The sequence below is a fragment of the Eschrichtius robustus genome, chromosome 3 (genome assembly GCF_028021215.1).
Source record: "Eschrichtius robustus isolate mEscRob2 chromosome 3, mEscRob2.pri, whole genome shotgun sequence".
In the NCBI taxonomy this organism is placed as follows: Eukaryota; Metazoa; Chordata; class Mammalia; order Artiodactyla; family Eschrichtiidae; genus Eschrichtius; species Eschrichtius robustus.
This window is the reverse complement of record NC_090826.1, coordinates 112,556,891-112,584,754: the sequence shown is the minus strand read 5'-3', so window position 1 is coordinate 112,584,754 and position 27,864 is coordinate 112,556,891. Positions and strand designations below refer to the sequence as shown.

Sequence of the window (27,864 nt, the reverse complement as noted above, 5' to 3'; positions counted from 1 at the left end):
AGCCCTCTTTCCTCCACCCGTCCTCCCCTCCTCCCCACTGGCGTGGTCCCCTAGGGGCTGCACCCAGAGATGGAGGGAATGGTACTGCCCCAGGGACCCTGCCCGGTTAACCCCTTCCATCAATCCCTCCCATCCTTGCTGTAACCCTCGGCCAGCTGTCACCCCCATGTCACAGATGAGGATGAGCAAGTTGAGAGTTAAGTGCTTGCACAAGGTCAGCCAGCAAACAACCTCTGGGCCTCCACTTCCCCGTGTGTCGGGGGGGCCGTGGCGAGGAGTTGGACAAGCTGCTCTCCAGCAGCCCCTCTGGCACTGTCTGGTGACTTCCTTGGACAACAGCCAATTGCAGGAAGTACTGAAAGCAAGTCCAGCCACAGCAACAGCTGATGGGGCCTCCCTAGCAGCCTAGACCCTGGCGAGGAACACGGGAGAGCTGGGCAGGAGGGCCTCAGGCCAGCACCTACCCTTCAGAGGGAGGGTTCCTTTTCATTAGCTGTTTCAGGTTCCGGGATGTTTCCTCAGGGCTGAGTCCGAGGTGGGTCCAGCCATAATACAGGCAACTCTCCATTTGCTGTTCTAGAAGAAGGGAGTCTCCATGGTGCCGAGACACTCACCCCCCAGAAGAGATGTCTGCCAGCCCATTCCGGCAGGTGGGGAAATGCGCTGAGGCACATCTCTCACAGCTGCTGGCTTCATGTCCCAGTGGCGTTCCTCCACAGCCAGTATGAGACCAGATCACCTGGGGGCCTGGGCACACACCTGTGTCAGGAGGAGCCAATCCAGAAGGGAGGCCGGAGCCTGAGCTTAGCCCGGGAATGGAACGAACCTTTGCTGAAGAGGCTTCAGAGGGCAGCCCCCCTGTTAGGCTCACCCCAGCATTCCCTGTGTTGCTCCTCTCCAGCTCCAGCTCCCCCAGACCCCACCCCTGTTTCCGGGGGCTATCTGCTCCAGGGTATGGGCGGGTCTGGAAGGAAGAATGACATGACAAGGCAGGTGAGCCCATACCCGTCGACTCTGACCACCTCTCAGACTTGACATTCACGAAGCATCTACTCTACGCCAGGTAGAGCCCTGGGCTTTTTCACATACATCACTCCTGCCTCACAACAACCCCACGAAGAGGGCCTTACTATCCCCGATTTATAGATGAGGAAGCTGAGGCCTAGCCAGACTTGCTCAGGATGGCTGAGAGTAAGTGGCAGAGCGGGGACCAGAATTCAGACTGTGCGCCCTGTCCAGCGCTCTGTGCCTGTGCTGTCTCCCCACCTCCGAGGTGCCTGCAGAAGCAGGCGTCCAGCCAGGCTCCAGAGAATAGCACGGTGTGTCGGGCAGGCCCCTCAGGTGCGCTTGGCAGACGGACGCCTCTGTGACCCCGCTGGCCCAGCACTGAGGCCAGCCTGGGACCACAGATCAGAGCCAGTCACGTGGCGGGGGCCAGGGCAGGTGATCCTTGAAGAGGTCTGTTTTCTGGGCTAACAGGCAAGGTGGCCTCCAGCTGGCCCCTGGGAGCAGCGTCGGGATACACCCTCCAGGGACCCACAGGACAGGAAGCCGAAGGCTGGGCTCTGTGTACAGTCCGCTGTGCAGACCAGCAGTAGCAGACCTGTCCTTCCGAAGTCCTGCTTCAACCCTGCTCAGGTTTGGTTGGGAGGGGGAAGAGGAGGAGCCAGAGCAGAAGGGATGGAGCCAGGAACAGAAGTAGGGGGGCAGGAGCCATGCTGATGTGGCAGAGTTCTGGCCACTCACACCCTGCTGGGCTGGCCTCCACAGGCAGCCCTCTCCTGCCCGGCCTGCTCTGCTGTGGGCAAGAGGGCTGGGTCTGCTTAAAGCTAATGTCCTTAGTTTACTCATTCCAATGACCAGTGGGTTCAAATTGTGGCCGAGGAACAGCCTGTGAACTTGAACTCACACAGTTCAAGAATTTGGCCCTTAAGCTCCAAGCAGGTCACCCAAAGATTCAGAACTCCGAGGCTCCCCTAATACCCAGCCTTGCCCCCCACACCCTGGCCTGAGCAAGAAAGGAAGTCTAGGGAGAATCTTCACTGGGAGAAGGGGACCTGGGCCTGAGCTCTGGGCCCCTTAGAAGCAAGGGGCTGTGGGACTGGGCTGGAAGCCTCGCTCAGGATGCCGACCTCAGCTCCAGGCTAACCTCTGGGCAGGAACCCCTGCCTGCCGTGAGGCCCACCCAGCTAGCTGCTGTCCACTTAAGCAGGGACAGACATCAGGTCACACCCAGGCCTCTCTCCCCTTGCTCCTCCCTTCTGAGCTGCCATTGTGTCAGGCCAGCCCAGCACAGAGTCGGAGCCCCTGTCTCGCCCCCGTGCTCCTCCCTTTTCCCATGACTTGGAGGCAGCCGATGGTTCTGTCCCCTTCTTGTCCCCTTCCCCATCACACTTTCCTCAGGGTGGAAGGCTCCAACCACTCCATCCTCCACTTCTCAGCCTTCATGCTCAACCAGCAGCACTATTGCCTGGCTTGGTACAAGAGGAGGAGGAGAGCAGCCAGAACACGACGCAGCTGGTCCAGCCTCCAGGTTGGCGCTGGCGGGGGGGCGGGCTCCAGGTGAAGTGAAAAGATGGGTCTGTAGGGGCAGCGTCCCTCTTCCTGGTAGCTCACTCATCCCTCCTCGACCCAAAACTACTGTACAACAGAGGGGTGAAGGAGCATGGAGCTGGGGAGGGCCTCACTTGGAGCTGGGAGCCGAGTTGTCTGCGTGGAGGAAGGTGGCAGTGGTGTAGTTCTGGAAGAGAGGCTGCAGGAACATGCCGATGGTGCCAAAGACACAGACGAAGACAAAGATCCAAAGGAACAGACGGTCGATCACCATGGCGACATACTTCCAGTCCTCACTCACCTGGACAGAGGAGAGGAAGGAGACCCAGGTATCAATCACATGATACAGGAGGGGAGTGGATCAGGTAGAAGCAGCTTCCACCACACATCACTCCTCTCACTCCACGACCCCAGAGTGACCTTTGCAAAGCATGGCCCCAGTCTTGCCTGCTTAAAAGCCTCCCGTGGCCCCACTGCCTTCAGCAGCCACCCAAACTCCCAAGTCTAAAATCAACACCCACCCATGACAAATATGAGCCAACCACCTATCTTCCAGCCTCTGACCCAGCCTTACCAAACTCCAGTCTGTCCTCTCAGGTCTCTGTGCCTTTGGGTTTCCTTTTGGTCTAGAATTCCAGTCCTCCTTATCTCTACCTGTGAACTCCTACAAATCCTTCAAAGCCTAAATCAAATGTCACCTCTTCTATGAAGGCTTCCCTGATCCCCCTGATGAGAATGAACCACTGTTTCCTCTGGGTTCCCTCAGCACTGTGTATACGTCTCTATCACGGTATTTTTACTGCACTGTATTGTCATTTCAATTTGTATGCCTGTCCCCTCCTTCCTCCCCGCCCGCCTCCCGCCACTTAAGCTATGAGCTCCTAAACTACAGGGACCCGATTTGATTCATCTTTGTAATCCCAGCATCTCAAACACAGGGTTCCGGTAAACGGGTGTTGAATTAGTGAATGAATGGCTGCCTCTGCAGGCCTCACTCCTTATATGACTGCCTGGGGAGCCCCATCCAACAGCCCCAGAGGGTGAGGACTACATCTCAGGTGTAAACAAACCCGTCCAGAAGAAAATAACCTCTGTGGGTTTGGGAGCCAGTCACAGGGCCTGCAGGAGGCCTGGCCTCCACTCAGAGCTGCTCCACTCCGGCCTGAGTCTGGACCTTTGTACACGTGTTCATCTGTAGCCCAGCCAGCCGGGGGGATGGGAAGAGGCACTGTGCACCTTCCTTTAGTCAGCAGCTGAATAATGACTCATTCGTGTCACCCTTGTGCCTCCTATGTACCTGGCACCATGCTAGGCACTGGGGATGTGACTGAGAGCAAGACAAACACATCCTGCAGTTTACACTCTACTGAGGGAGATGGACACAAAATTAGTAAAAATGAAATAATTACACATTGGTGGGTGCTTATATGGAAACAAAGGATAGAGAAATGGAGGGGGAGATATAATTCAGGGTGTGATCTGGGGAGGCCTCTTTGAGGAGGTGACACCTTAAGCTAAGATCTGATAAGTGAGAAGGAGCCAGCTGAAACAATCAGAAACAATCAGACAAACCCAAACCGAGGGATCTTCGATTGGTCTGTACCCTTCAAAAATGTTTATGCCATGAAAGACAAAGCTGAGGAACAGTTCCAGATTGAAGGAAACTAAAGAGACGGAACAACTAAGTGGAATTCAAGATCCTGGATTGAAGTGGGGGAGATGCTACAAAGGACATTACTGAGACAACTGAAAAAATGTTAGTATGGACTTTATATCAGATAAAGGTATTGTATTGATGCTAAATGTCCTGAATTTCATCACTGAGCCTGGGTTATGCAAGACAATATCTCTGTTCTTAGGAGAGAAAAGCTGAGGTATTTGGGATAAAGGATCACTATGTCCACAACTTACTCTCAAACAGTAGTGCAAAAATTAATAATAGTAATAATAATTTTTAAAAGGAAAAAAAGAAGGGTATTCCAAACAGAGGGACCAATATGTGCAAAGGTCCTGAGTCAGGAAAGAGCTTAGCTGGCTTAGAACAGTGGAGCAGATAAGCCAGTGACCTGAGCAGGGGAGAGATGGCACAAAGTGAGCAGGAGACATTGTGTGTTTGGATGGAGAAGCACAAGAACTGAATCAGAGAGACCATTAGGAGTCTCTGCCCTGGTCCAGGCAAGAGCTGATAGAGGCCTACAGCCAGGGAGGCAGCATGGAGATGGTGAATAAAGAAGGAAGCTGAAAATCACTTTGGAGGTTGGTTCCATAGGACAGGACTTCTGATGATTTGGATGGTGGGGGACGTAAGAAAGAGAGGAGTCAAGGATGACTGCAGGTTTTTGGTCTAAACCATTGGGTGGATGGTGATGTCATTTACTAAAAGATGGGGAGATTGGAGGAGGAGCAAGTTGGTGGTGGGGATGTAGATTAAGCACTCAGTTTTGGACATGTTAAGTTTGAGATGCCTGTGAAACATCCAAGTAGGTCATTGCATCCTCATCACCTAACTCAGTAAATGCACATTACATGAGTGGACTGCAGTGGGGGAGGCGGAGGCAGTGACGCAGCCGGTCAACCCCCTGCATGCACCACCGGCATGTCCCACTTGGCCTCAGCCACCTCTGAGGCTCCCGCCCCATTTCCTCATGACTTGGTCCCTCTCTTCTTCCTTCAGGACCATAACTTGCTCCTTAGCTCAAGCCTCAGCTCCTGCCCTCCCAGGGAATAGAAACACCAGGCTCTGAAGCATCCCCCCCACCAAAAAAAAAAACCGGTAGTGCAGGAGCCCACCCTTCCTCATCCCCCAAGCCGGAATGGCTGCAATCCAGTGGAAACATGGCCAGTCACCAGAGCAACAGCTGAGCCACAGCCTGGAACCAGCCAGGTACCCAAAGACTGATTGCCAGATGGGGCCAGCCACAGCCCAAAGTGGGGGTAAGTCAACCCATCATCTTCCCCCCCATCCCCTGGCTCAGTGTTCCCCTTCTGGGAGTCACTGCAGAAAGATCCCAGTGTGCAGAAAGCTCAGGGTGGGTCTTAAAAACCCTCGCCTCCACCTGCCCCCACCTCCGTAAATAGTCCACAAGGGCATCCCCTGAGGACCCAGAAGAGCAGGAAAAGGATATTGATTTGGGACTCTTTGCTCTTCCCAGCAGCTGGTGGAACCTCTTAACCACCCCCACCCCTCCCATACACACTTTCTACTGCCCTCAATTTTGCCCTCCGACGCGGGGCACACAAAGGACTCATCTCCATTTGTGCTAAGAGCTGCAGGTTAACAACATGGGCTTGGGAGTACAAGCGGCAGAGAGGGTGTCTGGGGTCAGAGCCACGGGCCAGCTGCAAACCCAGAAGGGCCTCCTCCACTTCCTGGCCACCCTCCCAACACTAACGAGACTCATGATGCCCCAGCTGAGGCATTTTGCTCTGGATACTAGTCCTCAGGAAGCCGCAAGGTCATCCTGTACCAACTGCAGCTTAGGCGGTGCCGCCTCCCGGAAGTCAGAGAAGAGGCCACGCCAGCGCCCAGACCCACAGGCCCCGGCCGGACTCTCACTGCCCACATCCTGCACTCCCGCTAGCTCCTCGGTGTCTGTCTGCGCAGGTACCGAGGGCCCTGCAGCCCGCATCCCACGCCTGAGTCCCCGCGCCTCACTCACGCTCTGGTCGTCGTCCTCGCTCCGCATGTGGTCCGCGATGAAGCGCACGCCGTCCACCGCCTCCCGGAGGCCGCAGCCACACGGCCCCCCAGAGCGCCCGGGGCCGGCTGCCGGCGCCGGCTCCGAGCCGAAGGCCCCAGCCAAGCCCTGGACAGACGCGTGGTTGACGAAGCACGTGCAAGAGTCCGCCCCCAGGGCTTCGCGGAAGAAGAGGGCGCCGGCTCCCTCCCGCCCGCGCTGGCGCCGCCGCAGGCGCAGGCGTTGGCGGGCGCAGCGGTGGCGCGGCTGCTGCATGAAGAGCAGCGTGGGCAGCTTCTCCAGGAAGATGACCTTGACCCAGGGAGCCATGGTGTGCGTGGTGGGTGAGCGGTGGTGCACGTTGAGCACGCACACGCTGGTGACGATGGAGAAGGTGACTAGCACCATGGTGAACATGAGGTACTTGCCTACAAGCGGCACATCGAGGGAGGTGGGCGGCACGATCTTGGAGATGAGCAGCAGGAAGACAGTGAGCGCCAGCAGCACGGAGATGCACAGCGTCATCTTCTCGCCGCAGTCAGATGGCAGGTAGAAGACAAGGATGGCTAGTGAGGTGATAAGCACGCAGGGGATGATGAGATTGATGGTGTAGAAGAGTGGCTTGCGGCGGATGATGAAGTCGTACGTGATGTCCACATAAGTGGAGTCGTCCGGGTTCTCGTTGCGCCGGCCCGGCAGCGCAACAATGTCCCACTCGCCACTGGGCGTGAAGTCGTCCAGGCTGGCCACGTCACTCTTGAGCACCAGGTCAATCTCGGTGCGGTCGTAGGTCCACGAGCGGAACTTCATGGTGCAGTTCTGCTGGTCAAATGGGAAGTGCTTTACTTCGATCTTGCATGCACTCTTGTAGATGGCAGGTGGCAGCCAGAAGATGCTGCCATCATAGGAGACCACGGCATTGGAATAGAAGGACACCTCGTACATGCCGTCAGCACTGCCAAGGGATAAGCGCAGTCAGCCCTGGCCTAAGCATTCCTCCACCCCACCCATCAACCCAGCCCTGAGTGGGAAGAGAGGAAAGCCAAAGGGATATATGGGAAGAGGGTAACCATCCAGGGGTACAGGGAGGAGGAGCAGGAATTGAGCAAGAAGGGGATCTGGGTGGGTTGGTGAGGAGAAGAGGTGTCCTGGTCAGAAGACCTCAGAGACAGAAGAGGGTGATGAAGAAGGGAGGCACATCTGCCACTTGTCATGCATTCTGTAAGCTGGTTGCTCCACATGAAGGTGGAGAAGTTAGGGGAGCCAGGGAGGCCAGAGTGAGGAGCCCCAACCAATGGACAGGGACAGGGGCAGGTGGGAGGAGGAGACGGTCCCTAGTGGCTATGGACTAGTGGCTTTGGGTCTTCGAGATAAGAGGGATTATTGCAGGAGAGGGGCTGGAACCTGGAGGAGAAACTGGGATCTCCAAGTTCTTTGACCCTCCCCAATCCTCCTGGAAAGCCTATTCTTGAATCAGTTTAGGCACTGGGGGCTGTCAATACTCATTTTTATGCCACTGCAGCTCCAAACACTGGGAGTCCTAAGTGGCTGAGAGGGAGCTGGCCATGGCCCAAGTTACCTTGGCTGTCCACATTATACCTCACTGGTTTGGGTCTGTCTGTCTGGGTAGTGACTTGTCTTTGCCAATGAAAAGTCCCTCTGTCCCCCAGCATGAGCTAATTTACTTTCCCCAAGACCTGAGTACTCCCATGGTCTCCTCCAGCCTTCCCATCCCTCCAGGGTCACCTACTTGTTGTACAGGACCACATCTGGGAGCCAGATGTGTTTGGAAGGGAGCCGAACTTTCTTCATGTTGTCAAATTCCTCAGGCTTCCAGGTGAGGCGATAATCCTCCCACTCCTGGGAAAGGGAGAGAGGGAGGCAGCACCAACCTCTGCCCTGGGAGGGGCTCAAGGTCAAGGACAGGGACAAGAGGAGGCCTATCTGGCTTGAGGAAGTTTTGAAAGGTCATTGCATCCCCACAGTGACTTCTCTGCCCAGCAAAAGTGTCTTCTCATTTAATTTGCATAGCCAAGCCAAGATATTAGAATTTACGTTTTACAAATGAGAAAATGAATCTTGAAGAGTTTAACATATTCAAAGTTACAGAGCTGTGAGTAGAAGAACCAAAATTCAAATCCAGTTATTTAGGACTCCAAAGTCTATAAATTTCTGCCTCTCTTGAGGACATTAAAGAGGGAAAAGCACATGCCCCCCAGGGGTGTGGACAGGAAGAGTGCTAACCTGGGTCAGCCAGACGTTGGTGGTCATGATCTGCTCCCGCTCATGCTGCAGGGAAGAAGAGAAGCTGCTGAGAAGTGCCCCACCCCCACCCCTCAAGCCTGTGGTCTCACTACACCACCCAGGTTCCTTCCCCCACCTCCCCAAGCCTTGGGAACTCCAGAAGAATAAGCACAAACACATTCTGGCTATGCTGACTTCAGTAGCTGGGCAGAGAGTTTGGGACCTTCACTCACCACACTGATGAGCTGGGCCAGTGATACCATGAGCTGTACCGTCACCAGCTCAGAGCCATTGGTGGCCGGGCGGATAAGCTTATTGTAGCGGGAGGGATCCAGGAGATGCTCCACCAGCCGCTCCTCTGTGTCTGTACCACAGACTCCTGGGTAGTGTGGGTGGAGGGCAAGAGGTAAGTACATAGGCAAGGAGGTCCCACCCAGGATCCCACTCTCCCTAGGCAAGTGGTACAACCTAGGCCCAAACAGGAGGCTGTAGCTTCCCACAGCCCCATCCTTAAGGATATAGCAAAATGCTTAGGTTACCCCATGGAGGCCCCTCATAGAGAAGTCCCTCTCTGAGATCACTGAACAAGGAGCCCAGACAGCCCCTCACAGTCCCCCACTAAGAACCCATTCTGCAAGGATTAGTGGAGACCCTGCTCTTCCTGCAAGGTCTCAGAGGGTGGTTTCAAAATAATTGAAATTTCTGTCTCCATGGCTTCCCCTAGAAGATACCTACAATTCAAGGAAGGTTCTGGAGGGTGGTGAAAGGGGAACAGTTATTCACGTCCCACCATACAGCCTTTCTCCTCAGTCAGTGCCCATCTATGTGTGCAAGTAACATTATGTGCCTCTACATGTGACTGACTGTGACCCCCTCCCCCCAAAGGTACTGGGTTGGAGTAGAATAGTTGGGCTGCCTGAGCTCTGGGTCAGGGCATATATTTAGTCCCAAGTTGCGCACCTACAGGAGCCCACCTCTCATGAGATTGTAGGCAGGTATGGAAAGCTCATTTAGTTGTATATTCCCTTTGTACCTGCCCCACCACACACTCTATCTCCTTCTGCAACCCTGCGCGAATGCACCCCACCCCCTCAGAGATTCCTTCCTGGCCCTCCGCCTGGCAGAGCTTCTTCCCTTCCGAGTCTCCTGTCCACCCTACAAGAGAGTTGAGAAGTTGCTTCTTTCCCCCTCCTGCCTTGCCCCTTTGGAGTGAGCAAAATCAGGGGTCCAATATGAGGGGCAGAAAATGATGGGGAGCCAAGGGAGGGTACTGAACCAGGTAGATTTTCTTGAGATAATGTTTCACAAGAAGTCAAATGGCATCTCAGCTGCAATCAGACTCTCCCCTTCCTTCCACCCCAGATAGCCTGGGGAGATCCCCTCCCTCCTTCCTGTCTGTGCCCACACCCTCTCCACCACCCCTGCCCAGGTTGCCCTCTCTTCCCAGCATCACTTCGGGTATGTCCTCCTCCCAGTTCAGTCTCCCAGGTACTCCCTGCGGTCCAGGGGGTCTCTCCCCTAACCCCTAACAGACTCCCCGCCTTAGGGATCCCTCCCGCACACCTTCGAGACTGAGTGAGAATGAGCGCGGCGACTTGTCCTTACCTGAGCACAGCCCGAGGAGGCCAAAGCTGAGGAGCAGCGCCATGGGGCCCGAGCGCCAGGCCATGCCTCTGGCATAGCTCGCCGGCTCGCCTAGAGCTGCCGAAGCGCGCCGCAGGCCGGAGGGCCGCGGGCGGGGCGCTGTCCGTGGTGCTGAAGCCGCTCCCGCACCGCCCGCGACCAGCTGGCGCTGAGCCCAGGTTGTGCTCGCAGCCTTTGGTGCTGCAGTGCCGACCGCCACGGCGGTTCCCAGGGCTCAAAGAGCTGGTTGCGAGAAGGAACCAGCTTCTCGTTTATCCCGGTCCGAGCAGGAGGAGGCTTTTCCGGCTGCTCTTCCAGGGAATACAATTGGGACGGTGAGGGGGAGGAGTCTCCGCCCCGGAGGCGGAAGCGCAAGAGCTCAGAATAAAAAGGGGTCCCTGGGTTGGGTATTCTTCTGCTGGTCCTGCTTAGTTAGGGTGTGCGTGAGGCGGAAGAAGGGCGGCTCACCGGACAGTGGAGGAGTTCTGAAGCCCCTGCGTTGGGACAGGACCCTGGAGGAGTCTGAAAAGGCTCCGGAAGAAAGCGCGAGTAAGACAGATAGGTCAGGACCCACTAAGCACTGGGGACCGAGGGCCAGAATGAGGGGGTGGGAGTCGGAAGGAGTTTCTGGAGTTCCCACCTTCTTTCTTTTCTCTTACCAAGCCCAAATGATCCTGCTTCCAGGGAAGGCTGAGGATGCAGCCAAGAAAATGCATTTTAGGCCCTTAGAGAAAGGGACAGGGGGCTGTAGGTTTGCAATTTTAAGAAAGCAAACAGTTTTGGAGTCTGGAAACAGGATCCCCTCACCTGTTTCCTTCTCTACCAACGTAGAAGGCCAAGCTTCCTGCCCTCCCCCAGGGGATCTGCGGTGGGGACATGTGGACATCTCCTGAAAAGAAGGTGACCTTCAAGAGTGGAAAGGTAAATGGCCCTTATCAATTAGTCTTTGTCACCCACATTCCCTTCCTCTCCAGTCTTTGGCTTCTGTGTGACAGGGGGGATCAGAGGATGATTTCACAGAGGCCAGCCCAAGAATGAAGCTAACACAAAGGAAAGCAAAGATGAGACAGAGACAGAGAGAGGTGTCAAAACTCAATGACATCTTTGATCTTGAAAGCCCTGAACTTTTAACTTCTGAGCCAATAAATGTTTCCCTTTTTTCTTAGGGGGATTTTTGTCATTTTCAACCAAAAGATTCCTGACTAAAGCAGCCTTATCATACATCAAGGCACTGTCTTATTCCATCTCTGCCCACTTCTTCAACCTCCTCTGGGCCACTACCCCCAGCCCCACACTCCTCTTGGCAATGTCTTTAAGATCCTCCCAACCTCCACACTTCAGGGCCTTTTAAACATGCAGTTTCCTTGATTCTTTTATCACCCATTTCCCCTCAACCACTTTCTACTTTAGTTTGTACACGTGGCAGAAACGTCAGTTCCTCAAGGAAGCTATGCCTGACCAAAGATTAGGTCAGGTGCCCTGCTACATGTTTCCAGAGGATGATCAATGAGTAAATAAATCAATCTAAGGTGGTGGCTGTCTATCCTGCTAGATCATGAACCAGCACAGTGTCTGGCGTATTGTGAGGGCTCAGCAAATAAGGCAAAGGGCTGGTATAGTACTGAAATCTTTTAACATGTAGAGGAAAATTCCTCTCTAAAAGCTCAGCCAAAAGCAATTTATTTACATGTACTTACTTCCTGGAATTGAGGAGGAAAAGCAAGACAAGTATCAGCAAAGGGCTGGAGAGGATGTGGGATGACTACAGGCCCCATAATGCACATGGAAGTGGCCATAAAGCTGCACGACAAGCTCCAGGGCATGTGCATGTGTAAACATGTAATCATCTCTTAAGAATTCCAGAAATCTTGGAACCAACAAAAGATGTAGAGAATAAAAGCCTTAAGGAAAATGGAAGGAATGTGTCTAGTCACTCCACTTGGCAAAAGGGTCCAAGATGGGAAGAAGACACCCCCTTCAGTAATTCAGATCAACGTTTGTTGGGTATCTACTGTATGGGTGTTGAAGCAGTGATCAAAAAGACCTAGTCCCAGCTATTAAGGAGATCACAATTTGGTGGCAAAGACTTGTTACACCATACGGTGGCTGCTCTAGTAGAGTATAAACAAGGTGCTTTGGAAGCACAGAGGAGAAAGAGGTTCATAATGCCTGAGAGCCTGGAGGGGATGGAGATGAAAATTGAGATTGGAAAGATGAGAAAGCCAATAAGACAAAGGTGGCTAAAAGGCATTCAAACTCCTGAAAGAGAGAGACAGGGAGCTTTACATGTAGATAGTACTTAGTACTTTCATCTTTTGGTGGAAGCTGGGTGATTGAAGAAGGCTGTGAAAGTCTTCTCTTATGAAAATCTCTCTCTGGAGTGGTTGCTTGTCTCTGTATTGATAGACTGGAAAGTCCTTTGCTTGCTTGAAGCCCTTGGTCACTCCCTGATGCTCCTCTCAGGTCAGTCAGGGCAGCCTGTTCACCTTGACCCCTACCTTTTCTTTTCAAATTCCCCAGCTTTTATTTCAAGTTTAATTCCAGCCTGGCAGGGAGTGAGTCCTCCGAGCACAACCACTCAGTGGCCGAGGAGAACTGGAACACCCTTCCTCACTCCCTCATGTCTCCCACACACACCCCTTCCATATCCACCAGGGAGAGAGGACGGGTCCAGAACCATGCAGGGTGATGGATACATAAAGGAGTATCAGCCCTCAGGCAAAATAGTGACCAGGCAAGGTTTTGGTGGGACACTCCCAGTGCCCCTGACGGTAAGGAACATTTTCTCTTGAAAGGCATTACAATGTTATTTTCCTTTAAGATATTTTAAATTTAAAAACTTACTACCAGAGTAATACATATCCATAAAGAGCAATTAGAAAACACAAGTTAGCAAAACACAAACTAGATTCATAATCTTACCTCCTAGCAAAAAAATCGCTGTTACCATTTCATATATATACAGTATATCTCCACATTTATCTATGTGTACTTAGATATAATATACATGCAAAAAGTATGTAAATTATAAGTGTACAGCGAGATAAATTTTCACAACATGAACACAGCCGTGTAACTCCCACCTAGATTTAAAAAAAAAGAGAACGTTACCAATATCCAGAAGCCCCCCACTATGTTCCCTCCAGGCATTATTCCCTCCTCTTGGAAAATAACATCATTGGGGGGGGGGGGTGGGGAGGGATGAATGGGGAGTGACTGCCTAAGAGGTACTGCTTGAAGTTCTGGAACTAGAGAGAGGTAATGGTTACCCAACTTTGTGAATGTATTGCATGCCACGGAATTGCACACTTTAAAATGGTTGAAATGATAAATTTTATGTTATGGGTATTTTCCCACAATTTAAAAAAAATGACCCAAAAAAAGTAAACTCTATTCTGACTTCTAATAGCATAGATCAACTTTGCCTGCTGAATTTTATATAAATGGAATCATAATCTTTTGTGGGTTTTCTTTTTTTTCCCAACATTATGTTAGTAAGAATCAAGGGCATTGTTGAATGTAGTTGTAGTTCATTCATCTTCACTGCTGTAGACTATTCCACTGTATAAATATACCATTGTTTATCCATTCCGCCGCTGATAGAAATTTGGGTTGTTTTCTCTTTTGGACTATTAAAAATAATACCGCTATGAACATTCTTGTTCATGTTTTTGGTGTACAAATGTATGTATTTTCATTTACTTTTTTAAAAGGAGCACACTGTAAAATAGCTCTGTAACCTTCCTTTTTCATTTACTATTTCTGAAACATCTCTCTATACCAATAATTATTCTTTGATAACTATATTAGCAGCTGCATAGTATTCCATTGTAGGTAAATGTTTGCACATACCTTTAATAGTTTCCAAGTGAAATTGCTGAGTCAAAGGTTTTTTTAGTTTTTTGATTATTTAATCATTTATTGCTAAATTGACCTCCAGAAGGATTGATACTATTAGGGTTACCCCGGGGCCCCAGGCTAAAGCACCCATGACCAACACCTCTACGATCTTGCCTGTGCTGAGCCCCTTCCTTGTCCTCTTCCCCTCTTCTCCTAAGTCATTCCTCCTTTGTCTTAGGCATTTCTGCCCACCCTCCTTCTACTTTAGGGCCAGTTCTTTAAAAACATCCCCCCATTGCCATCTAAGTAACTTCTACTTTCACATTCTTTCTTGGGAGTTAATCCTGACTACTAGCACCCTTCAAGGCCCTTACCCTCCTTCATCCCTGTTATTGCATTTGTCACATTGTATTACAGTTGATTACATCTGGCTCCACTTCATCCATTACCACCTGCTCCTAAGAGCAGGGGTAAGAAATACAACAAAAATGATAACATGAGTAGCAGCTGTCATGTGAGGAGCCAAGAATCAAGCCAGGCTGTCCCCACAGGGACTGAGCTTACTTGTCTCTGCATCCCCAGTGTTTATTACAGTATCTGGCAAAGAGCAAGTGCTCAGGACACATTTGTTGCGTCAGTGACAGAATGCTGTGCTTCTGGGAGCAACTCAAAGGAGAAGGCTGCTCACTCTGCCCAAACCAAGTACATCTGTTCACTCTGATAAGACATGACCTTTTGGAGAAGAAAAAAAAAAAATCTCTGTAATTCATTTTCCATAGAGCAGCCAGAGTGATTTTTTTTTTTTTTTTTTTGCCTTGTGGGATCTTAGTTCCCCCGCCAGGGATCGAACCTGGGCCCACGGCAGTGAAAGCACCAAGTCCCAATCACTGGACCACCAGGGAATTCCCCAGAGCGATCTTTTAATATTTTAAATCAGATCATGCCACTCCCTGCTTAAAATCTTTCAATGGTTTCCCGCTGTACTTTGAATAAAACCCAACAACTTACTGTGGTCTCTATTCTTCACTGGCCTCATCTCCTACCCCTCTTTCTCTTCTTTCATGAGACTCAAGCTATGCTGATCCTCTATTTTTTAAAAAATGAGCTCTTACTGTGTGCACTGGACTGAGCACTTTTCATGTGTTATCTCACGTAATCCTCCCAACAAACATATGAGGTAGGGTGGTTTCCATGTTAGAGATGCTGAAAGTGAAGCATGACAGGCTAAGTAACTTGCCCAAGGTCACACCACTAGCAGCTGGCAGAGCTGGGGTTCAAAGCCCACGCTCTCAGCCGGTATATCATGAGCTTCCTGCTTCTAGACCACGCCACCTTTGCTCTCACTCAGGGTCTTGGAGGTTGGCTCTCCCTGATGGAATGCTCTTTGCCAGTTCCTCCCAGGCCTGCCTTCTCTTCATCAGATCTCAGCTCAAACCCCACCTCCCTAGGGAGAACTCCCCTGACTACTGGACTTAAAGTAACCCCCAGTCATTCTCTCCCACATGACCCTACTTTAATTCCTTGCCTCTACTTACCAGTCTGATATTCCTCTGGTTATTTTATTCATAACTCCTTGAACTTAGAATGTAAGTGCCATGGGAGCTGGGATACTGTTTGTCTACTGCTGTATATTCATACCTCCACCAGTGTCTGACACACGACAAAGCTCCATAAATGTTTACTGAATGGTGAGTACCTCTTGACTTTGTGGCAGTTAACAGTAATCATAGCAGTTGCAGGGTTTAGCATTTGCTGAGCAATGTACTATGTGCCCAGCACTGTAAGATGTGTTAATCATCTTACATATCCCATTTCATCTACACTGGCACAATGACCCACGCTGCAAGTCAGAGTGTCATACCCGTTTTACAGATAAGGAAACTGCATTTCACAGAAATTAAATAATTTGCCCAGGGTCACAGAGCTACCAAATCAGAGAAGCTCAAATCTAAGCCCAGTTCTGTCTGACTCCCCAGTCTATGCTCTTTCCACTCAGCTGTGCTGCCCCCTTTATGGTCTAATTCAAAGAAGAGCTGTAGCTGACTCTCTCGTTAACACCTATGGCTCTGCCTCTCTCCCAAACTCAGAACCCACACCCTACTGCATGTCCGGGAGATTGTCCACGTCGCCCTCCCTCCACACACTCAATGTGTTTGTAACTCTCCACCTTTCCCACAAAGTTTAGCTCTCCTTTGAGAAGTCTTACCCTCTGTTAGCACTACTACCATTAGTTACCCAGGCATCCAGAGCCTCTCAAAATTCTAGTGACTTTTTGATCATCCTGCATCTTAAAATAAAGCCCAAGTTCCTAAACATGGGTTTGAATATCTGCCAAGACTTAACCCCGGCCTAGCTTACCTTCATCACTCTCTCTTCCTCACCCTAGACACAGGCCTACTTTCTGTTCCTCCAGCTTGCCATAGTCCTACCTCAGTACCTTTGCACATGCCACCCCTTCTGCCTCAGACAGTGTCCAGTCTCTCCTCCCTTAGGTAATTCTACTTACCCTTCAGAATTTAGCATACCACTTGTTCAGGGAGGCCTTCCCAGATCTCTAGTCTTGTTCTTTGAGGCACTTAACCATAACTGCAATTAAGTGGATGGATGTGTAACAAACAACTCATGAAGTATCTGACTTTCTCCCAGCCTGAATACATGGAAAAGGTGAAGACTGGGTCTGTCTCGCTCAGTGCTGCATTCCCAGTGCGTCACGTGTCACAGATGCTCAGTACATATTTGTTCTTCTCTAATGAGTTTGCTTTGTCAACTCCACCTTTATCATGTCTGTTTCCCCCAATAGAATGTAAGCTCCGAGGGCAGGGATTTTTTTGTTTTATTCACTCCTGTTCCCCTAGCACACAAGTGTTCATTAAATTAATATATCCATAACTTCCTTTCCATTTCTAATGCCCCTGCCCTACACATCTCAGCAGAACACCAGGTATGACTCCCCACTAGGCTTCTAGATGCCAGAGGACTCTCCCAGCCAGAGAGCTGAAATGCTGAACACACCAGCAGAGGAAGCGACTGAGCTCATCCCAGTGACCACGACTTGAGTTTCCTCCTTGGGGGCCTTAGAGTCTGTGCAACATTGTGAGACTGTCTCATCGTGTTGTTTTCTTGTAATTAAAACTCTTTATAAAATATGGAATTCAGGATCTTCCAAATGGCTGCATTTGTGGTTTTCTTGGGTAAGGGCTAGAGTCAGTGGACATGTGAAAACTTCTTGAGAAAGCATCAGAGGAAAGCAGAGATGGGTAAGGCATGGACTTTGGAGACATGCCCAGGAACTCTCCTTACTAGCTGTAAATCCTTGGGCAGTCACTCCTTTTCCCCTCGTGTAAAACAGGGATAAAAATGCTTCCCTTGCAATGTTGCTGGCTGGGGGTGGGGGTGGGGGGGGGCGTGGGGACGGGGTGGGGGGGTTTAGAAATATTTGCAGGATACCCTGACTCAGGAAGTGCTCAGTAAACGGGAATTCTTTTCTTTTTTAATTGATGTTAATTGATTTACAATACTGTGTTAGTTTTGGGTATACAGCAAAGTGATTCAGATATATATCAATATATATATCTTTTTCAGATTATTTTCTATTATAGGTTATTACAAGATACTGAATATAGTTCAATTAACGGGAATTCTTACCACAGCCTTTTATGCCCCCAACTTGCACATTGAGACACAGAGGTGACATGTAGCTAACTGTTCAGCCTTCTCAAAGGAGATAAATAGCCCCAGGAGGACCAGGAACACATCTCAATCATCTTTGAATACCCAGAGCCCAGCTTAGCCAAAGAAGGCCTTTATCAACCGCCACTGACAATATAAATGAATAGCCCAGCACAAAGAACCGAGGTGCACAGTCAGCTTCCAACAAAGGCTAACTCATTTCAGTCCAAGTGAAAGGAGAAGGTGGCAATCCGGCCAGCTTCTCAACCGCCGAGTTGGCTTGGTAGATTCCATCAGGCCCTACCACGGGCTAACACCAGCCCTTGGCAGAGGAACCTCAGCCAGCTTTGTCCTTTGTGATAGTGCCACCTAGCGAGGCCCCGGAGGCACCGCCACCTACTCCTGGCAATGCCAGGACCACTGCGACAAGGTGTTAGCCGGTGAGACTTGGGACTGGGATTGTGGTCTCCTTTCATCTTATTGCTTGGTTAATGGTTTAGACTAGTGCTGCTCTCCTTTCAAGACCCGGCAGAGGAAGCCCGTGTCGTCCCTCCCCACCCGCCTCGTCCAGACCCAAGGAATCTGATAAGCGCGAAGAGTGAGCTATCGTCAACCCGTCGTACATTAATTGACCACCGATCCCTTCGTGATCTCCTCGCATCCAATCCTTGGGAGCAGGCAAAGCAAGCATTATTATCCTCATCAAAGTCATCGTACAGATGAGGAAACTGAGGGAAGGTGGTTAATCCAAGGCCACGGAACGTCCGATAACTCAAGCCTCCTGTAACCGGGTCCCTGGTTCCTTCCCCAGTCACACGCCCCTCATTTCAGTGTGTCCCCAAGGGGGCAAAGCGTCAGGGACCCTGCGCCAAGGACAGGCGTGTGAGCGCAGGATAAATACGGTACAGCGGCGTCCGCAGTTCTCCCACTTTCTTTTCTGCCCACCAAGCGCCCGGCACGTTCACAGCGGCTCAGGGCGGGGGAAGAGGGGACCAGAGCAGGAAACAGGGTCCCGCGCGGGTAGCCCCTGGGAGCACGCGGCGCCGGGTCACGTGAGAGGGGACAGGCGGCGAGGGCCGTCGGTCGCACGCACGTACGCCGTACGTAAACACGCACTGAGGCGCTGAAAGCTGCGAGCCCGAAGCCCCCAGTCACATGTGGAGGGTGGCAGTGGAGAACAAGGGGGCGGGAAGGAGAGAGGTGTCACGTGAGGGAGGGCAGAGCAGCGAGGTCACGTGAGGGGGGACGGAGGCGGGGCCGCCGAGGAGGAGGAGGAGGGGCGCGCGGCTTCCGGCGGCTGGGGGGTGCCGGAGAGCGGAGGGGGGTGGGGGGGCCCTGTCCCGGAGGTGGCGGCGGCGCCATCTTGGCGAAGGGGGGATCAGGAAGTGCGGACCGCGGCGGCGGCGGCGGCGGCGGCGGCGGAGCCCGGAGCGGAGGCCGGAGGCTCCCGGCCCGCCGGCCCCGGAGCGGAGCGGAGCGGAGGATGCAGCAGCCGCAGCCGCAGGGGCAGCAGCAGCCGGGGCCGGGGCAGCAGCTGGGGGGCCAGGGGGCGGCGCCGGGGGCCGGGGGCGGCCCGGGGGGGGGCCCGGGGCCGGGGCCCTGCCTGAGGCGGGAGCTGAAGCTGCTCGAGTCCATCTTCCACCGCGGCCACGAGCGCTTCCGCATTGCCAGCGCCTGCCTGGACGAGCTGAGCTGCGAGTTCCTGCTGGCTGGGGCCGGAGGGGCCGGGGCGGGGGCCGCGCCCGGACCGCATCTCCCCCCACGGGGGTCGGTGCCTGGGGATCCCGTCCGCATCCACTGCAACATCACGGTGAGGATCCCCTCGCGTGTGCGTCTCTGGGGGGGCTCTTGTCTGGGACTCAGGATCACCCCACACAGCTTTTTGCTGTCGAAAGACCTGGGAGGCCGAATCCCCTCTCGGGGCTCGGCTCCTTTTCTCCAGGTTACACTTGTTTCTCCTGTGCACCCAGAATCTCTACTCTTCATGGTCAGGGACACCCCGACATATGGCGCCTCGACTACCCCTTTTCACTAACCCACCCACATCCCAAGGTTCATGATTTTAGCCTATTTGGGCTACTTCACGACTTTAGCTTGACCCCTGGGAATGCCCCTGTCCCCACCACTATCATCTTAAGGTTCCAGGTCTCTGCATTGACCTTAGCTGGAAGGACCTGGCTTGGAACTCTGCAGATTTCAGTGATGCCCCCTTCTCAGTAGTACCTTTGATTTAGGACGTTGCCACCTGTGAGATCCCTGCCCAGGCATCTCTCATTGAACTCCTCTTTGCTCTCTGAATTTTACCAAGTGATGGTTTGCAGTTTAGTGACTCCTCTTCTTCCTCTCCTTTGGATTCCCTTTTATTCTGGTGTAACCTCTAACTCTTCTCCTTTTGCCCCAGCTGGTAGCTGCCACTCCCCTCCTGTTCTCTATGGATATCTCCAGTTGCCCTGGGTTGTTGGCTTTCCTGCTCATGATGGTGATGTGCAAGGGCTTTCCCGTTTATTCTGAGCGGTAACATTTCCTTTTCTCCCAGTGAACATCATTCCATCCTAGGCGTGCAGGACTAGGAGACACCTTACCTCTCCTGCCTAGGCTACCCTCAAACATCCTGTGAAGAGGGTTGGCCTCTGATAATCTGGGAATGCCTGATACCGCATGGTATAGCACTTACAGTGATTGATACCACCTGGTGTGATAGTGTTCGCCCTGCTGGGAGCACTGGATAGCAAGCCAGGAGACAGTACTTAATCCAGGCAGGCAGACTGCAAATGGGAGTAGTCTGGGGAAAGACAGACTTGTGAATTGTGTGGCACTTTGGGGCCTGAATTCAGTTTACATGGTTCTAGTTTTCTATCCCTTTCTTCCATCAAACCAGGTCAAGGTTTGATGAGGCAAGCCTCAGCTTGGGTTGGATGGTCCCCCCCACCCCCAAAACTCGTGTGTTCGATTTTCCTCTCCCATCTTTATTCGTACTAAAAAGTTGAGATTGAAGGACTCGGTGTGGTTCCGTGAGCTGAAGACTTGAGCATCTTTGATAATTTGTTTTCCTCCAGCATTGAGGATTAGAGCCATGGCAGAGTTAAGACCCCTGGTAGAAGAGGATAAGGTTTTCTCGGCATATGTGGAAACTTCAGGGGTTGATTTTGTACCTGAATTATGCTTCCAATTGCTTAAGGGTAGGTTTGCCCCCTTCTAGCTGCCTTCCCAGTTGCCAGAGGCCATCTGCTGTCTTTGTCCCTGGAAGGAGGTTAGTTAGAAGATTCTCAGTCAGACTCTGTGTGGCCCCTATGAAGAAGACTTGGCCTGAACTGGCCCCCTTGGTTTGGGCAGAGGGGGAGTCTGGTCAGGCTGCATTTGGCACCGTGGCTCAGGAATGCTGGGAATGTTAGTAGCGTAGGTTTCTTTCTCCCAGCCTGCCATGTGGAGCCCTACAGCCTACGCCTGGACTGAGAGGGTGGCAGTTTCCCAAGGGAGAGGTGGGGAGAAGTGGCCTTTGAGGGGTTCTGTTGGGAGTGAGGTGGGAAGATTCTTCCTGCTACCCTTTCACGTTTAGGTTCTGGAGACATAATCTAGTTTCTAATCCCTCCTTCCCCAGCTAAAATGAAAGTAATCTGTGGTCTTTGCTTTTTTTCTGTCAGTGTGATTGTGATGAGGTGATCCCTTCCTCAACTGGTTAAGGAGGGTCAGGGGCCTCTGTGTTGGGTGTGGGAGAACTTCAGGTCTGGAACTTGTAGGGGCAGCACAGGAGATAGGAAGTCTCCCTCACTGTTAGCAGGGTTTGGCTCTGCTGCTTTCTCTGATGTTTACTCTTGAGAAAATAAAGAAAGGGACCGGCTTCTTGGAAAGGGTCCTCCCAGGGACTTTTTCTCCTGGTCTGGGATTTGTTGGGAAGCTGCTTGGTTAGATAATGACCTGCTGCACTGGGCTTGTATGTGTGTGTTTGGGGGGAGAGGGGCGGGGGGAACGGTGGAGAGCAGAGGGACTAGAAGTCTTGGTGCGTGGCAGGCAGGCAAAATCTAGCTTTCCCCAGAGTCTCCCATCTTGACTGCTCTCCCTGCTCTTTTCCCCTTAGGAGTCATACCCTGCTGTGCCCCCCATCTGGTCAGTGGAGTCCGATGACCCTAACTTGGCTGCTGTCTTGGAGAGGCTGGTGGACATAAAGAAAGGGAATACTTTGGTGAGGGGGCCAGGGTGTTGAGGTGGGAGTGCATTTTCCTCCTGTGACACCCATGCCATGAAAACATCCTGTGAAAGGCGTCTCTGGAAAGTGGGTGGTGCAGTAGCCTGTACATTTGAGGCAGACGTCTTAGGGGAGTTGCTTCCTGAAGCCAGAGGGAGAGCCTTGCACCAGTCCCAGGGTTCGTCCCCTAAGCTCCTCCCCGTGGCCGTGTGGTCTGAGTTTTAGAGAACTAGGTACCAGTTTGGGAGCTGAGACAAGAGCTCACCCACGTACCTGTCCATATTGGGGTGGGGAAGGAGTGTTTGATATCACTGTGGTCCCCTACCCCCAGCTATTGCAGCATCTGAAGAGGATCATCTCCGACCTGTGTAAACTCTATAACCTCCCTCAGCATCCAGATGTGGAGATGCTGGATCAGCCCTTGCCAGCAGAGCAGGTGAGCAACGGAGGGGCTTTGGACCCTGTTATGCAGAGTTGCCCCACAGACAGCACTCAAAAAATGCATGTTAAGTCAGATGAAGCTGCAGTAGTTTCTCTCCAGCCCTACTCCAAACACGTACACATATCATGACTCTTGGCCTCTTCTCCAGATGGGAATCTAGCTAAATGGGGCACTAGTAGCTTCACGTCTCCGATCAAAACTCAACTCTCCTGGGCAGGATCATCCCTCATGGGGGGATATGGGGGGGGATTTTTACAATTAGCAGTAGGTAGCCATTGGGGACCGAGGTCCCTTGTTAAGATCCAAGAATGCAGTATCAGTCTAGAGATGATTTAGTAAAGGAGGGGTTCTTGAGGAGATAAAACTGGGATTTGTGAGTTAGGTGACAGAAACAGCCATTGTGCTTCTCTTCTATTCTTTGGCATATGGTGGTAGAGGAATAATGGGCTGGTAGTGAAGTCATTCCCTAGGCTGTTGCTTCCACTCAGTTCTGGCTGATGGAGAGGCTGGTAGCATTATGGCCAGGCGCACAGCTTCCAGACCCAGAGGCTCAGGGGAGTAGGTCAGAGGCTGCATTCTAGGAAACCACCGGGGTCTCATCTCCCTCTTTTCCCTCCCCACTGCAGTGTACACAGGAAGATGTATCTTCGGAAGATGAAGATGAAGAGATGCCTGAGGTAGGCTTCCACCCAAGGCGGCACTGGTAGGAAGCTCTTTCCGTCAGCAGCACTGAGTGCCCGCTGTGTACAGAGCGCCAGTCTAGACCTGGGGAGAGAAAAATACCAAAGGAAATAAAGACAGATTTACTGACCTGGAGGAACAGCAGTGTAGTAGAGGAGGAGACAGGGCACCCGTATCCAACCACTGAAGACAGTTAAGTGCAAATCTGTTTACACTTAATAGTCAAGAAGTTAATCGCAGATGGCTTTGTAGTCAGACCTGAGCGGGCATCCTGTATCTCCTAACTCTCTTAATTGGGGAATTTTACCTACTCTCACTAAGCTGCAGTTTTCCTTATTTATAAAATGTGATTATAACAACTACTACGTAGGGTTGTCTTTAAGATTAAATAAGGGATTGCATGTAAAATGCTCCATTCAGTACATGATAAATGCTAAATAATTTATCTGATATATTCTTTAAAAACATACTTTTGCAGAATGTAACATAATGGTTAAGAACTTGAACTTCAGAGTCAGAATTTGATTCACATCTTAGCTCTATAAAGAGGTGTATGACTTCGGGCATGATAACTAACCTCACCTAGACCTCAGCTTCCTCATCTGTAAAATGGGGGTAATGATAGAATAATGGCATGGTGGTTATAAGAATTAAATGAGCTAGTGTGTATAGCATCTAGTACGGTATCTGACATATAATTAAACATTCAGTAGATATCAACAACTAATGTAGTATTAACATATCTTGCTAGAGTGAGATCACTGATCACTTTGTTTCTCTGCACTGAATTAACATCCCAGGTTCTGCAACTTCTGTAACTCTGTCAGGGTCTTAAGCCTCACAAAGGGCTGGGGATTCCTGAAACATTCTCCTCTCAGACAGCGGACAGCCCTCCCGAGTCTGACTGAGAGGGGCTGAATCCTGGCTATAGCCTCCTCCCTCATGTACAGTGAACTACTTCCTCACTTAGAGTGGGGCAAATAGGGACTAATTCTGTTCTTGACCTCTACCATCTGCCTTTCTGGACCTCCTTCCTTATTTCCATCTTGGCACTGGGTACCTCTGCATACCTCATCAGGCCCAGCACTTGGGAAGGCAGGAGATTTCTGATCCAGCTTTCTCCTTTAGATCTGGAGTCCTGGGAACTCCTGGGTACAAAAGTCACCTGATGAAACATGAGCTTTGAGTCACAGCGTCAGGCCAAAGTCATTCTAGGAATTAAGGAAGAGTTTCTGCTGCCAAGGGAGAGCTTTAGGGATGGTTGGAGCAGGGTAGGTCTGGGGAACAAGAGAGCTGAGCCTGCTCGCTTTCCCTAGGCCCTTACGCAGTTCTGCATCTTGAGAATTGAATAGGAGGAGAGATTTGCCACAGCCTTTAGATTGTGGACGGAATGGGACTGGGAGTCTTCCAGCAGTGGAACGGGTATTTTACTCATTAGCATGCCAGATAAGACTACTGTTCCTTGACCTGCAGCTCTAGGTCAATTGGGACTGGGAAGGCAATGGCCCCTCTCCACAATGTGTGTTGGTTTCTTCCTCCTCTATCCCACTCCCACCCCACACCTCCCCCAGGACACAGAAGACCTAGATCACTATGAAATGAAAGAAGAAGAGCCAGCTGAGGGTAAGAAATCTGAAGATGACGGCATCGGAAAAGAAAACTTGGCCATACTAGAGAAAATTAAAAAGAACCAGAGGCAAGATTACTTAAATGTACGTGCTCTCTAGGGAGAAGCTGGGCCAAGGGGTCGGCTGGTGCTGGCTGGGAGGTGGTAGGCATCGAGCATCAGTCTGGGGAACAGAATCCACTTTTGGGTGGGTTATGGGTGTGCCTCATCCTTGCCTAAATCCTGGCTGCCAGACTGCCCCTGAGGTCTAGTATGGTGTTTCTAAGCACATGACCGTGAGATGTTCTGTCCTCCATCCCTCCCTTGTAGGGTGCGGTGTCTGGCTCGGTGCAGGCTACTGACCGGCTGATGAAGGAGCTCAGGGATATATACCGATCACAGAGTTTCAAAGGCGGTGAGTTTGCCTCAGAGAGGGGTCTGAACACGAGCTTCTCATAAAGAAGGACATGGTGGTGGCAGCAGATGCACGGATGCTTATGAAGTTTTCAGGCCAAGGATGGCACACCCCCACTCCAGTGGCTTGGATTGGATGCATGTCTATCTGGGGTGAACCTGGAGCCTTTGACCTTTTTTTCTCTCAGCATGGGAGAGGGATCTGCATCGGGGACCACTCACCACTTGGACCATCACCTAATGACACCCATTTTCTTCCCTCCTTCCAGGAAACTATGCAGTCGAACTCGTGAATGACAGTCTGTATGATTGGAATGTCAAACTCCTCAAGTGAGTGGGGACTGTGGGATTGGAAAAGAAGTTGAGTAGTGAGTGGAGCCACTGTGGTGGGAGTCTCCAGGTCCATCCCAGGGAGCGGGTGTGGGCAGTGGCTTGGCCCTCTGCTGCTCGCCCAGGGTTGGTGGGAGCCTCGAGGCTCCTGAGCTGGACCTGGAGCTGAGCCTGAACTCGTTGCTTCCTAGAGTTGACCAGGACAGCGCTTTGCACAACGATCTCCAGATCCTCAAAGAGAAAGAAGGAGCTGACTTCATCCTACTAAACTTCTCTTTTAAAGTAAGGTCTTCCTTTCCAGTCCGTCCCTGGCCTAGGCTTCCTTCTCCACCTAACAGTGCTGCAGAGGGCACTGGCCTCCCCTCCCTGATCGTTGCCTCTGTCTCTCTCAGGATAACTTTCCCTTTGACCCGCCATTCGTCAGGGTTGTGTCTCCAGTCCTGTCCGGAGGGTGAGTAGCTCAGTAAGGGCAGAGGGTGAGAAGGGTGGGGAGCTTTTTTGCCAGTCACAGCTGACTAACCTTTCTTCTGCAGGTATGTTCTGGGCGGAGGTGCCATCTGCATGGAACTTCTCACCAAGCAGGTGAGCCTGTCTCTCATTCTTGGCCTGGCTGGCCTGGGCAGCGCTAGGCTGAGCTTTAACCACCCGCCCCCGCCCCCCGGGTTGGGTGATGGGCACAACGTGGCCCTTTCATTCTGCCTCGCAGGGCCTGTGCCCACTGACCTGGGCAAACAGGTGATGGCCATTCTGGGAGAGAAGGGCAGGGGCCCTTCTATAGGTGCAGCTGCTCTCTGGAGAACAAGCGTAAGGTTTCTCTGGAAACTCTCCTGACTTGTTTGCTTTGTCCCTGTTGTTACTTAGGGCTGGAGCAGTGCCTACTCAATAGAGTCAGTGATCATGCAGATCAGTGCCACACTGGTGAAGGGAAAAGCACGAGTGCAGTTTGGAGCCAACAAAGTAAGGAGCCTGGACCTGGGCCTGGTGGGACTGGCTAGAGCCATACACACTTCAGGCCACTAGGAGGCCAAGGCGGCCTTCTTTTAGGGACTGAGAGGATAAAATCTGTGGGCTGGCAGCATCAGATGAGTGGGCCTAGGATGCCCGCAGTGGGAACAGGAGCAAGGCCTTGGTCTGAGGGGCAGCCTAGGACTTTGGGGAGGGTGCAGGTCTGGAAAGGGAAAGCTAGGGGATTGTGCCCTGAGGGGACCTCCCAGGTGGAAGGTATTTAGTGTGTCAGCAGAGCATGGCGCTGGGAGCTGGGACTCCTGGGTGGCAACAAGGCCACAGCTGGCCTTGCTTGGTGGCCTGATTCAGTGGCTTCCTCTCCCCAGTCTCAATACAGCCTGACAAGAGCACAGCAGTCCTACAAGTCCTTGGTGCAGATCCACGAAAAAAACGGTGAGGCTGGCGCCACAACTCCAGATTCGGACCTTTGCCAAGCCTGAGGTTTCCACTTCCAGCCAAACAGCAAGAACCCCTTTTGGTTTCCAAGCGTTTACCACCCATTAACACAGCACCTGCCCCTGTTCTCCAAAGAAGTCAGTGAGGTGGAGGCTAACGTCCGCCACCTCTTCTCCAGTAAAGCCCCAGCGGTCCATAGCGCCGGCAGACTCGGTGCTGCCCCTCTTCCCCACCACCCTGTGAGAAAGCTCATCCCACTCTGCTGTCATCTCAGGTTGGGTGCATCATTCTCCCTTTCCTTATAATCTCCAGGTAGGCAGTTTCTTACCTTCCCATACACCTTCTCCCCGCACTGGGGAGCCCTTTCTAGACTCTTTTCACCTTTGACCCTGGAGATGTCTTCAGTGATTGGGGCTGGGAGGGTGGACATCAGTCTCCACCTCACTGTGTTCTTCGGTTTCTTTGCAGGCTGGTACACACCCCCGAAGGAAGATGGCTAACCCGGGAGTGCCATCCCCTTCTTCCTTCCCCAGGCACCACTGGACCAATTACCTTTGAATGCTGTATTTGGATCTCACGCTGCCTCTGTGGTTCCCTCCCTCATTTTTCCTGGACGTGATAGCTCTGCCTATTGCAGGACAATGATGGCTATTCTAAACGCTAAGGAAAAAAAAAAACAAACACAAAACTGTTTCAAGTACTCAAGACTGACTTAACAGACCAACCAACCACCTGGCTGGAACCCTTGCTAGCAGGCATTCTTATAAAAGAAACTTTCGAGCCTCCTTATATTGCTGGAAACTCAGCTGTGCTCCAGACTAGAGCCTCCTTACCTATGCTATGGATTTTTAATTTATTTTCTCTTATTTCATGTACACTGCTTTTTTTGGTTACAGTGTATGATGGATGTGTATGAAAAAAGAAATGTATCTTTGGGAAAACAATTACAGTTTGTTAATTTGAAGATGCTGGTCTTGACTCATCTTTATTTTTATCCCCATGTCCCACCCCACCCCCACTCCTGAACTACTTGAGCAGTGGGGGAGGGGCACCAAGTCCTCCGTGGCTTTGGTAGCTATGAGGGGCTGCGCTTCGCTGCTAAAGCCAGAGAAAGGTGGAGCTGAAGCACGCACCTGGCTCGCCCCTGAAGGCCTCTGGAGTGACCAGCACTTGTACGCCTGGGAATGCAGAGCCTGGCCTG

General features: G+C 51.7%; 2 protein-coding genes across 2 annotated transcripts; one reads left to right on the top strand and one right to left on the bottom strand.

The window, feature by feature from the left end:
- Positions 1-226: 226 nt before the first annotated feature.
- CHRNB2 (cholinergic receptor nicotinic beta 2 subunit) lies at positions 227-10,312 on the bottom strand. Its single transcript, XM_068538225.1, has 7 exons — positions 10,080-10,312; positions 8,708-8,853; positions 8,475-8,519; positions 7,981-8,090; positions 6,213-7,185; positions 2,688-2,854; positions 227-576 (listed from the first exon to the last, which is right to left on the bottom strand). The coding sequence occupies exons 1-7, from the start codon at positions 10,141-10,143 to the stop codon at positions 519-521; spliced, it is 1,563 nt and encodes a 520-aa protein (XP_068394326.1). The 5' UTR covers positions 10,144-10,312; the 3' UTR covers positions 227-518.
- Positions 10,313-18,992: 8,680 nt separating this feature from the next.
- On the top strand, positions 18,993-27,627 carry UBE2Q1 (ubiquitin conjugating enzyme E2 Q1). Its single transcript, XM_068540907.1, has 13 exons — positions 18,993-19,416; positions 21,682-21,786; positions 22,121-22,225; positions 22,858-22,908; positions 24,484-24,624; positions 24,849-24,933; positions 25,202-25,262; positions 25,454-25,544; positions 25,655-25,713; positions 25,796-25,844; positions 26,124-26,219; positions 26,594-26,660; positions 27,132-27,627. Exons 1-13 carry the CDS (start codon positions 19,090-19,092, stop codon positions 27,161-27,163), a joined length of 1,269 nt encoding a protein of 422 aa, XP_068397008.1. The 5' UTR covers positions 18,993-19,089; the 3' UTR covers positions 27,164-27,627.
- Positions 27,628-27,864: the final 237 nt, after the last annotated feature.